Source organism: Canis lupus, chromosome 27, assembly GCF_048164855.1.
Source record: "Canis lupus baileyi chromosome 27, mCanLup2.hap1, whole genome shotgun sequence".
Lineage (NCBI taxonomy): Eukaryota > Metazoa > Chordata > Mammalia > Carnivora > Canidae > Canis > Canis lupus.
The window spans coordinates 36,675,363-36,687,018 of record NC_132864.1 but is presented as its reverse complement, the minus strand read 5'-3'; the positions used below and the strand labels follow the sequence as shown (position 1 = coordinate 36,687,018).

General features: G+C 57.8%; 1 protein-coding gene across 1 annotated transcript in view; it reads right to left on the bottom strand.

Annotated features, from left to right (window-relative positions):
• Positions 1-810: 810 nt before the first annotated feature.
• The window catches only part of GGT1 (gamma-glutamyltransferase 1), a 29,832-nt gene continuing 18,986 nt past the window's right edge, over positions 811-11,656 (bottom strand). The window contains exons 3-14 of the mRNA XM_072803437.1: positions 11,241-11,418; positions 10,518-10,648; positions 10,294-10,380; positions 7,132-7,324; positions 6,605-6,762; positions 5,523-5,672; positions 4,939-5,075; positions 2,197-2,384; positions 1,847-1,974; positions 1,638-1,750; positions 1,452-1,565; positions 811-1,117 (exon numbers count right to left, since the gene is read on the bottom strand). Of these exons, the coding sequence (XP_072659538.1) occupies positions 971-1,117; positions 1,452-1,565; positions 1,638-1,750; positions 1,847-1,974; positions 2,197-2,384; positions 4,939-5,075; positions 5,523-5,672; positions 6,605-6,762; positions 7,132-7,324; positions 10,294-10,380; positions 10,518-10,648; positions 11,241-11,404 (1,710 nt within the window). The 5' untranslated portion in view covers positions 11,405-11,418 and the 3' untranslated portion in view covers positions 811-970. The remainder of the gene's footprint in view (positions 1,118-1,451; positions 1,566-1,637; positions 1,751-1,846; positions 1,975-2,196; positions 2,385-4,938; positions 5,076-5,522; positions 5,673-6,604; positions 6,763-7,131; positions 7,325-10,293; positions 10,381-10,517; positions 10,649-11,240; positions 11,419-11,656) is intronic.

The window sequence follows — 11,656 nt, the reverse complement described above, 5'->3', positions numbered from 1 at the left end:
CTGTGCCCCTGTCCCCAGGGGTCCCCGCTGATGCTCCCTGGTCAGGGGGCTATCTGGCCATCAGGCTGTGATCCCTCCTCCCCTGCCCACACCCGCCAGCCGTTCAGAGCTCCTCAGCCAGACATTACAGGAGTTTGCAGACTCTGGGGGAGGGCGGGAGGGGCCGGCTCATGGGGAAGGAGGCGGCCGCTGCTGCTCCTCGCCAGGCCCCTCTGGCTGGGCTGCGCTCTCCAGCCGCTCACCACTCCAAGCCCTGACCCTTGAGATCTGGGGACCTCTTCCAGTTCACTGTTCCCTGAGAACTGGGCCTCCTTCTGGAGCTGATCACAGCTTGGGTTTCATTCTGGGTTTGTGCTTGGAAACCCCCCTCCCCCCCCAGGCCTGGCTCCGACCAAGACGTCTTGCTCCAGCCTCTTGCCCAATCCCACTCTTCAGACTGGAGGTCCACCTCCGTGTGTCCTCCAGAGTGTGAGCAGATGGCACCCCCGCCAGGCTGGAGGGGTAGCAGGGTTACAAGCATCAGCTGGCTGCTCTCTGCACAAGTGAACCCCAGGGCTGCGACACCGCCTGGTGGTCAACACTAGGAAGTGCCATTGGCCCCACAAGAAATGGGACCTGGGGCCCCTGGTCCAGCGACTCAGGGTGAGGACCGTGCTGGGTATGGGCTGGCCCTGTCCCCCACTCCCCTACCCACGGCGTTCTCATGAAAAGTCTCAGGCTAGCTCCCTCACCTAAGGTGTAAAGACCTCTGAGTCCCACCTCTCCACCGTCCCCACCGGACAGCTCCATTTCACACACAGGATCCTGAGGTCCAGGGATCTGGGAGCCGGGCCAGCAAGGCTGCCCAGAGCCTCATGCTGCGACCCCCATTTATTGCACTGCTATGTCACTCACAGAGGAAGCAAATCCCTCAAAGTTCCACTCTGCCCCCAGCAGGCATCTCATCCCTAGGTTTGCCTGCCCTGAGCACTCAGTAGCCAGCAGGCTCCCCGCCTTTCCTGGAGTCTGAGGCAGCTGCCCAGCCACCAGCCGTGTGGACAATGGCCTGCACCACAGCGATGAAGTTGGACGTGAGCTCAGTGTTGTGGTGCCGCATCTTCAGGGCCTCAGTCACTGCCTGGGGGGCGGGAGGGGATACAGAGACCTCAGCAGGGCCCGGGATGCCACCCAAACCCCACAGACCGACCCTGAACCATGCAGGTGATGCCATTTCCAGCCCAGTGGCCAACAAGAACAAGTTGGGGGCCGCTGGGCCTAGTGGGTCTCACTGGAGCAGGTGGCCTTACTCATGTTGCACGGAGGCTCAAGATGGCCCAGGCAGTGGGTGTGAAGGTCATCTGCCCCAGGCAGAGGACACCAGCTCTGTGATGACTCAGGAGATCCAGGCCTCCATCCAAGGACACCCTGTGGCCACCCCCCCTTGTGATTCAGTCTCCTTGGCCCTGCCCCACCTCGTCAATGTCTTTCTCCAGCGTCGTGGTGTTGGGCAGAAGCTGGTTATGAAGTCTGGGTTCCTCTACTGCCCGTTTCACATCGTAGCCAAACCATAGGTTATGGATGATGGCCTGGGGGTGGGGAGGTTGGGATCAGTGCGGTCCAAGGGCAGGGGCTGGAGGGGACAGGTAGGTGGCACATACCAGCGCAGTGGCCGTGGTGATTTGTGTGCCCCCGGAGGCACCCACCACCATGCGGACCCGGCCATCCTGGCCCACGATGATTGCCGGACACATGGACGAGAGCGGCTGCTTTCCTGTGGTCAGCAGGTGGGTGGGGAGGGACAGGGATGCTGGTCAGCTGCCTGCCCAGGACCCCAGCCCTCTCCCGTCCTGGATCCCTCATCCCACACCTGGTTTGATGAAGTTGGCTGGCGAGGGGGGCACCCCAAACTGGTTGGTGATGTTGGGGGAGCTGAAGTCATCCATCTCATCATTGAATAAGATCCCGCTGACATTTGATCGTACCTTGGAACCAAAGCTGCAGACCAGCTGGATCAGACAGCTATGCCAGATCCAGCCCTACCCCACCCCCAGCCCCCACCCACCCACCAAAGCTCCAACTTGATCCCAGTGAGGCTGGGGGGCAGGTGCTCTACCAAGGTGGGGCCTCAGTTTCCCACCATGAAAGGGGTCGATGGAGCTCCCTTCTGGGAGAGGCAAGCAGCCCCTGGCCCACCCAGGGCCACCCGGCAGCCCCTACTAGAGGTTGATGGTGCTGGTGGCCGATACAGCGCTGCCATCCTCTGCGACCACGGACAGGTGGGCAGTGCCACCGTCATCAGGCGTGTAGAACTCAGGCTCATAGTAGGAGGTCGGGTGAGTGGTGTTGTCAGAGATCCGGGCCCGGAGCTGAGCAGCAAAGAACTCGGAGCTCATGTTGCGGACCACCTGCCGAGACCCCAGAGCTGGCCTGAGGAGGTGGGGGGGGATGGGGAGGGGGCACAGGCTTGTGCGAGCAGCTCTTAGGAAGCCCCCCGACATGGCCCTGACCACAACCCTCCTGCACACTCAACCTCATGAGGCCCGTCTAATCCCCTTTCCAGCCTTTGTCTCTGCTGCAGTCCAGCAACTGTTAATATTTGTCTGTCCACCCCACAAGCCCCGACTCTTGCCACATTCAATCATTCATTCATTCATTCCTGGAGCTTGTACTGTATGCTTGCGACAAGGAACAGACACACAGGTCCCTGCCTTCCTGGCAGGGAAGACAAAGGCAGGCGGGACATGCTGGAAAGAACAAGCCAGGTAAAGGGGATGGAGAGGGCTGAGGTGGGGGCAGAGTGGTCAGGGAGGCCTTCTTGGAGGAGGAGACATCTGAAAAAAAAGCCCTGAATGAGGCCTGAGTGGTAAATGCAAAGGCCTTAAGGCAGGCCTATGAGAGACAGGCAGAGGGTGAGTAGGGTGGAAGAGAGCGGTAGAGGAAGACATTGGCAGGGGGGTGACCCCATAAGTCTTTAGAAGCCCTATAAGGAATTTGGCTTTTGCTTGGAGCCACCTGGGTCCAGGACAAAGGATGCAGCACACTGGTAGTTCACAGGATCCCTCTGGTGGCTGTGTGGGGGTAGAGGGGAGAACCCAACTGGGAGGCTATGACATCAACCAAGTGAGAGATGGTGGCTGGCCCAGGTGGGACAGAATCAATGGCCCCAAAGCCTTCAGTCCAGAGTGGCCATTAACTGGGGAAGTAAACACTGTGGAAGGGGCAGTGGAGGGGACAGTCAGAAGCTTGGTTTTGAACAGGTGCCCTTTCCTGTCTCAGGTGGGCGGTGGATCTACATGTGTGGAGTTGACAGGCAAGATCAGGCTGAGGGATACACATGGAGCCGTCAGCCTCTGCTGGCTGCTTAAAGCCATGAGCCTGAACATGGTCCCCACGGCGGGAGGACAGATGGAGGAAGAGGAGAGGAGATGAGATAGGAGCCAGCATGGAAGGCCCCTGGGGACTGAGCAAAGGAAATGCCGCCAGAATTTTCCAGCAACATCCCACAGGGAAAATGTTCAGCCTGAATCTACTCCCAAGAAAACAAAAAGTCAAATCCAGGATGTGGGATGGTTCTGCAAGAAGACCGCCCTCGGTTTTATAAATCAGCCAAACAGCCAAGAGGTCTAGTGTAGGTTCAGAGACAGAGGCGATATAACCATGACTGCAAGGCAGGAGTCTGACGGGCTCTGGACCGAAACAACCCTGGGACCCCCGGCAACACAGGCGTCTAACAGGCCAGGGCCTCTCGGTGGAGTGTGTAGGAGTCCTGGGGCTTAGGAGCTACAACCCACAGTGTGATTTCGGGGACTGGCCATCTGATACCTGAAAAAACACATGCATGTCAATAAAGAGGCACCCGGACACAGGGAGAGACGAAGGGAATGTGGCATAATGTCCACTTTACAAAATGAAAAGCTGAGGAAAGGAGGTGGTGAACAAACTGTGGGAGACGCTGCTGAGGGGGGCCCGAAGGGGAAACTGAGGCTGGACTCAGGGGGAGCGGTGAGGGGTCCTGGCAGGAGGGTCCTGACAGGATGGGAGCAAGGAGGGCAGAGCGTGAGAAACGGATGGAGTGGCCAGGTGTGCTCTGAGTGGAAGCAGAGGAATGGGGGCAGCAGCTGGAGACTCTGAAGTGAAAAGAGTATGCCTCTCTCGGGAATGATCTGTCAGGAAGGGCAGGATGGGAATGCCAGAGGCAGAGCAGTGCTGCAGGAGGGGCATGCTGAGTCAGCAGGTGGAGGAGCAGGGGGCCAGCCTCAGCCAGGAGGGAGGCCTGAGGGGGAGGCCATGCAGTGGCCCTAGGGATATGAGACACCAGGTCACTGGCTGGGGCGGGGAGCGGGGGTGGGGGCATCGGGAAAGAAGAGAGATCCAGGAGAGCAGAGGGGCTGCAGGGCAGCTGAGAGGCATAGGTCAGTGTGATGGGGTCAGCAGGCCTACCCCAGAATGGGGGGATCCAAGTAGGTAAGGGGGGCCAGGAGGAGAGTCTCAGTGAAGGCCCAGCCTGGAGCTGGGGCATCTGGCAGTGAGTAGGTCAACTTGGGGAGGGCCTGGGTGAGGGATCACAGAAGTGTCAGCTCCTGGTTGTGAGCAGTGAACCAGAGGCCCAGGCCAATGCCACCCAGGACGCTGCCCCGTCCCCACCCTTCTCAGGACCCTTGAGGACTGCCATGCCCCCATGTATTCCTCACTTCAGCACTGAACGCTCCAAGGTGGGAGTGTGGCCAGGGGTAGGGGCCACCCATTACTCATTGCCAAGTCTATCACACTGTGAGCTCCTGTGGCAGAGGGCCAAACTCGAGGTCTCAGTCCCTCCTAGAGCATGGTAGGCCCACCACCAAGGCTGGTGGTAGGAATGGATTAATAGAGCATGTGTGAGGCTGGAGTGGCCCCAGGGAGCCCTTCGGGCACCTCCATGGCAGGACCCCCACCCATCACAAGCCAGCTGCTGCTTCTCACCTCCATCACACTGACAAATTTGGGGTCCCCAAGCAGGGTCCTCTTGGCATAGGCAAACCGGAAGGCCTCCACGATGCGGTGGTAGGTCAGACCCTTCTGCTCGGGTGTCTCCACACTCGCCCGGGAGAAGTTGTACCCTGGTTGAGCAGAGATGGGTGCACGTTGGCGGTCCCAGGTCCCTTGGGACGTCTCAGCTCGGCCAGAACAGCTGGGGGCCACAGGGTAGGCTCACGTCTTCCCTGAATTACTCTGTTTGGCTCAGCTTGAGAAAGGGAACAACCTCTGGGCCTGGGCCTCAAATGTCCAGCCGGAAGGGCTACCCAGTCTATGCAGTCCCAGAAGACCACTTGGATTTTCCAGACACCTCCTCTGGACCAGGCCCCCCTCACTGTGAACTTCCAGCCCAGAGTAAGTGGGCAAGCCAGACAGACTCTGTCACCTCTAAGCCTTTGCAGGGGCAGTTCCCACCCCAGGACACTGCTCAGCACCTTTTGACCTCCCACTCCTCCTCCTCCTCCAGCCCCTGCCCATCGCCCCTCACAGCCCTGGTCACTCTGCACTCATGTCGCATTGGGACAGCTCACCCTTGAGGATGTTGAGGATAAGAGCCAGCACGGGCCCACTGAGCGGGGCGCTGGGGACGTAGAGCTGGCTGTCACCAAGGCTGATGTTCAGGGGGTTCTCTATCAGGTTCGCACGGTAGTTGTTCAGGTCCTTGGCAGTCACAATGCCCCCTGCCAAGGGATGGCAGCTCAGTGGGTGGACACGGGGGTGGGGCCCCAAGTCTGACAGAAGCACTGGGCCATCAAACTGGAGGCCCTGCCCACCTTGGGGGTCCCCCCCCCGACTTCTCACTGCCAGGCTCAGGCCAGCTGCCCTCTACCTGTTTGCCCCACTGACCTCCAGGTCTGCTCTCTCTCCTCCTGGCAGCCAGAGAGTTTTCTCCAAGTGGAAAACATCTGCTCCCATCTCCCCACCACCTCCAATGACTAATGGGGGGTGAAAGGAGGCTCTTCATTCTACAGGGCACGGGCTCCAGACAGACCAGGTATTTATAGGCTAATTTCCTGCCCTGTGCTAAGTGTCAACATGCTAATCACCCCCTCTGTGTCTCTGACAGAAATAACAGTATGAAGAAATCCATAGCTGGGAAGGGAGAGGCCACGGGCAGGCTGCCTGGCCGAAGTTCCTCAGCCCCTGTCCCTACTTGCGGTCCCTCCAAGGCTCCTCTCCCCAAGCCCACCCTCATCTGCTGTGACCCTCAGAGATAGTTAAAGCCCACCCTCTCTGGGCCTTAGCCTTTTCCCTCTACCAGGAATGTTTTTCCTTTGTCCAGCCTCCTCTGTAGCTCAGGCACAACCTCCTCTAGGAAGTCCTCCCAGATCTTCGTTTCAATGCTCCCGTACCCGGAGCTCTGGCCTAGGCCTGTATTTACCCCCTGAGAACTTTCTCTCCTGGACTGTACTGGTCTCTCGGATTTGCCCTAACCGAGAGCTGTGGATCCATGTGGCCTGTCACTGACTGCAGATGTATCCTGGACACCCCGCTCCCCCATCAGACGCTGCCTGAGGGCCCAGTGGCCGGGCCGGGCTGGACCAGAGGACCTGGGGCCTCGGAGCTCTGGCTCAGGGTTCCTTGCCCAGGGCCCCTGTGGTTATGCACTCACCAGCTGCCTGGATGTCCTTGACAATCTGGGCTGTGAGGCTCCCATTGTAGAAGGCCTGGGCTCCCTCCGAGGCCAGCGTCTTGTACGTTTCGGCCAGCCGTGGCATGGTCACTATGTCCCCCTCCTGCAGCACCTTCCCGTTGTGGCAAAACACCTCACTGAGGCATAGAGGCTCTGGTGAGGCCGGCAGGCGGGGTGGACTCAGCCAGCCACTCTCAACCCAACCACACAGGAGATCCAAGGCCAGTGAGCGCCTGTCCACAGGTGGGTGGCCCTCATCCCCGGGTGTCCAGCCTCTGCCTCCTAGAGCCCCTGCCCCTCGGGATACATCGCCGGAACCCCAGGCACTGGGCTCAGGGGTGTGATGGGATCCCACACATGCTGGGAAGGGTTCTTATATCCCAGACCTCATCCCTGTATCAGCGCGGGTTCCTGAGAGCACCCTGCGAGACATTCACAGCCTGCAGGGACCTTGGGCCTGTCTGCCCAGCCTGTGCCCCAGGGCAAGTCAATACCCGCAGACATACCACAGCTCAGTCTTCTGCTCGATGATGGCCTGGTTCTTTTTCAGGGCTGCTGCCAAGCCCTTCCCCACAGGGAAGCCCTGGAGGGCCAGCTGGATGCTGGGCTGGAAGAGGCGGGCCCAGGGCAGCCGCCCGTGCCGCTGGTGGGCCAGCTCGTAGCCACGGAGCTCACCAGGAACCGCTACCGACAGCCCCCCTGCGCGGGGACAGGGACACAGTGAGAGGCTCCAGCCCGGGGACGTCAGGAGGGATGCTGTCTCAGGCAATGACCCAGGAGGTGTGACACCACCGGAGCCCTTCTGACCCTGGGGCCACCTATTGCAGCCTCACTGGTTCCTGTGGGCTCTGTCCCTACCCTTCCTGCACAGGCCACTTGCTCCTCCCCCAGATACCTGCACAGCTCCCCTCACCCCACTCCAGCCTCTGAGTCTTTGCTCAGACACCCCCTCCCAGATGGGATTAGTGAGCTTTTGGAAGGAAATGGAGGTGTCATTTCTGGACTCAGCAGGCAAGAGCGTAGATTGGTTAGGGACGCATGACAAAGCCACGGGAGGGAGAGGCGGTAGCTCCTGTGCTGGGTTCTACTGTCCCAGGACTACATGTCTGCCTCTGCAGAGGCCATCAGGTTCGAAATCCTGTGCCAGGCCCACAGCTGCTCACTAAAACTGTGGGGAAGCCAGATCCCCACCATCTCCCCATCTGAGCTGCTTTACCCACAGGCTCAAAGGGTCCACCAGGACCCACCAAAGTCCCCAGTGCAAGCCTGGGCCACCCCTGACACTAAGCCGGTGCCAGGGCAAGACCTCCACCATCCTCCTTTCTACTATCCCAGAACAAGGACTTGAGCCCAAACCCCTGCCCTGTACCCTCTCTGGGCCTCAGTTTCCCCATGTGACCACAGAGAGTTTTGTCTCTTCCAGTTGACCTTAGAGGAGCCCACAGTTCCACTAGACACATCCGTGAACCCTGATCCCTACCCTTCCCCACGGCACACTATGCCCGAAGCTGGACACTGATGCCCAGACACCTTCTTGCTTTCATCCCAGGATGACCAGTGCCATTTTGGCTATTCCCAGACTAGGTGGCTTCCAGGTTCATAACAACCTGAAATTGGGACCAAGAGCCTTGTCTGCACATCTCAGAAAGTCTGACACCCAGCCCAGAACTCTTCCCATCTTAAATAAATGCTGTCCTGACCTTGGGTCAATCAGGTCTCACACCACCCTGCTCGCAAAGGTCACCAGTGACCTCCACACTGCCAGACCAGGGTCCCCTGTCAACATCACCTTACCTGGCCCATCACTCCTCCCGGGTTACCTCTGCATCCCACCTGCCAGGCTCTGCTAGAGTCTCCTCTGTCTACCCTCACTCTACTGGTGCCTCCCCCAGATCAGGTCTTCAGGTTCCACTTATTTGCTGACAACTCCAAATGTACTCTCTGGCCTGGCCTGCTCCTCTGATGGCCAAATCTGAGGATGTGCCTGCCCACGCAAAAAAGGCCTCAAACTTAATGCACTCAAAACTCAACTCCTTACTGTCACCCAAACCCACTCTCCCACAGCCTCACTGTTCTTTCTTAGGGGCACCACTCCCCCCCCCCACTTCCCGATGCAGATCAACAACTGGAGGGTCATGCAGGACACCTGGCATATGTGTCACACCCAAGCTATCAGGCAAATGCACGGGCTCTACCTTCTAAGTGTGTTGAGTACCAACCACCTCCCAACACCCTCTTCTCTCCCTGATTATCGTGGTGACCTCCTGACGGGCCACCTGATGGGCATGCAGCATACTCCCTGACCCTTCTGCAGCAGCCCAAGGAGTTCTTTCAGATATAGGGTAGAAAGGCCAGCCCCACAAACACCCTAGGGGACACTGCTACCTCTCTGGGACAAGAGGTAGGGTCTTTGCAATGACCGAGGAGGTGTGACACCACCGGAGCCCTTCTGACCCTGGGGCCACCTATTGCAGCTCACTGGTTCTTGCGGGCTCTGTCCCTACCCTTCCTGCATGGGCCACTTGCTCTTCCCCCAGACACCTGCACAGCCCCTCTCACCCCACTCCAGCTTCTGAGTCTTTGCTCAGACGCCCCCTCCCTGAGCAGGCTGTTCTCAGTGAACCGCCCACCTTGTGGCTCTTCCAGCCTCTGCTATCCTGACACCACATGGTTTGACTGGGCCACAGATTTTGCCTGGTGCCTTTGTCTTGTCTCCTGGCTTTGGAAACAGTCCTTAACATTTTAAGAGGTGCTCAATAAGTCCTGGTTAAATAAATGACTTCCAAGCGTCCCTAAGGTGCTAAGACTAAGGGTTAAGCACTCACACTGAATGATTTCATTTCTACCCATTCAGAGTTTCCCAATGGATACGAGAATTCAAAGATTCTGTATGTTGGAGAGGACTCCATGGGGGCTACTCACAGGACCCTGCCCAGGGCCCAAGCCCCAGGGTCAGAGCCTGCAGTTGGGGATCAGACCTGTTATGGCCAACGGCCCAAACTTCCTGCCCCCAACCTCCTATCCCGCAATCCCTTTGGGTCCTTGGAGCAGCACCCCCTGGTGGCCACTGCCTTCCCCTCAGCTGCATGGGGTGATTGAGGGCCTCTTCTCTGCACAAGACCTTGTTAAAAAAAGACAGACTCTCCTGCCTCTTGAGAGCTATCACCACAAATGAACAACTAAATGGATGCCTTTGAAAGAGGCAGGGTTTCAACAGCCCAGGTTCAATTTTAGCCTCAGCACCACCCAGCTTTGTGACCTCAGTTGGTTTGCATGACCTCTCTGGATCTGTAAAATGAGATCAACACAGTGCTTCCCCAGACTCCCCAGCATATAAGGAAGATTCAAGGGGTTCATCGGTGAAAAGGGCTGAGCAGAGTGCCAGCCCCAGTGGCCCTCGGTAGATGAGAGCTGTTGAAATAATAATTATTCTCTCCCTGTAGTAGCACAGGATGGCTTTGGAGGGATCTGAACAGAAATAACAGAAGCTCCCATCTCTTTTCTCTCTGTAATGAAGGTCTGGACTGTTCAAGACCTGTGTTGTGTGGCCAGGAGGGGATGGGAAGGGTGGGCATCAGCACAGCCAGAGCTTTCCCCAGTCCCAGATGCCCATGCTTTCCCAGCAGCTCAGCCCAGCTCTGTACTCACACCCTGAGCCTGCACCTCACCTGTCTGTGACTGCTCCGAGCTGTTGAACATGTTGTCAGAGGCCAGCCCTGGGGCCACCTCGCGGGCATTGATGATCTCAACTTTTCCTGGAAGGAGAAGCAGGTGGGAAGTCTGAATCAACCCCAGTCCCTCACCCCGGGTGAGCTCAGGGGCCACCCAGCTCAAGTCTAGCCTGAGACACACAGCCCCTGCCACTCACCTCCCACTCCCCATGGGCACTCACGTGTGGTGCTGTTGTAGATGGTGAGGAACAGGCCGCCCCCGATGCCCATGCTGTGGACATTCAGGAGTCCCACGCACAGCAGGGCTGCGATAGCAGCATCCACAGCCGAGCCGCCGTCCTCCAGCACATCCCTACCCACAGCATTTGGTGGGGAGTGAGCACTCTAGGCTCCCCAGTCCCCCAACATGTGTACCCTGCCACCCACCTCCACCCTGTCTGGCCACCTTGCCCAAAGGGAAGAGGAGCCCATAGTTTTCAGGTTTTACATATAACTTTAAAATCAAGGGGCTTCTATGTTCTTCCTTTTCAAGCAAACAGATGTACCCGACTTTTATAATAGAAAGAAAATTGGAAAATTGTTACTTTTGTTAGTAATTTTTTTTCTGTTTAAGTCTCTAAGTGGGAACTGATCTTTGTGTATAATGGGAGGCAGAGCTCTAAAATAGCATAAAACAGCAATTTATCCAAAGACACAAATATCCTTCAGTCTGAGAAAAGGGACCCAGCTGGGCACCAGGAAACCCGCATCCTGATTTTGGAGTCAGTATCCCCTTCTGCCCTGACCAGAGGCTGCTAGAAGTTCCAAGAAGCTCCATGTGCGTCAGACACCCCTGGTCTGGGAAGCTCACATACAGGTGGGGAAACCGAGTCTCAGAGGGATGATAGTCTTGCCCAGATCCATTTGCTGTGCTCCTCCTGTGTTCCTATGCTCTGCCCACTCACCTCCCAATCTCCGAGCAATGCTTGGCGTCTGTGGCCACGGCTGCCCTGGGATAGACATGGTTGTTTGACTTGGAGGCTGAGGGCAGCCAAAGGCATAGGCCGATGATGAGGATGAGCACTATGGCCACACCCACCAGGGTCACCACCACGTACAACTTCCTCATGGCTCCCCTGCTGCCTGGTGGGAGTGGTAGGAGGTGCAGTAGAGGTTAACAGGATTAGGGATTGCCACTAGCTAGCCTTTGGGCACACCCTGACCCTCACCTCACAAGGTACAGCCCATAATCAAGCCTCAGAAACATGTTCCTGTGTCTCCTTCTATCCCCCTAGAAAACGCATGGACTGTCCAGCTCCTGGATCTTTGCTCAGGCCATTCCCTCTGCCTGGCTCTGTCTCTGTCCTCCCAAATCTCTCTG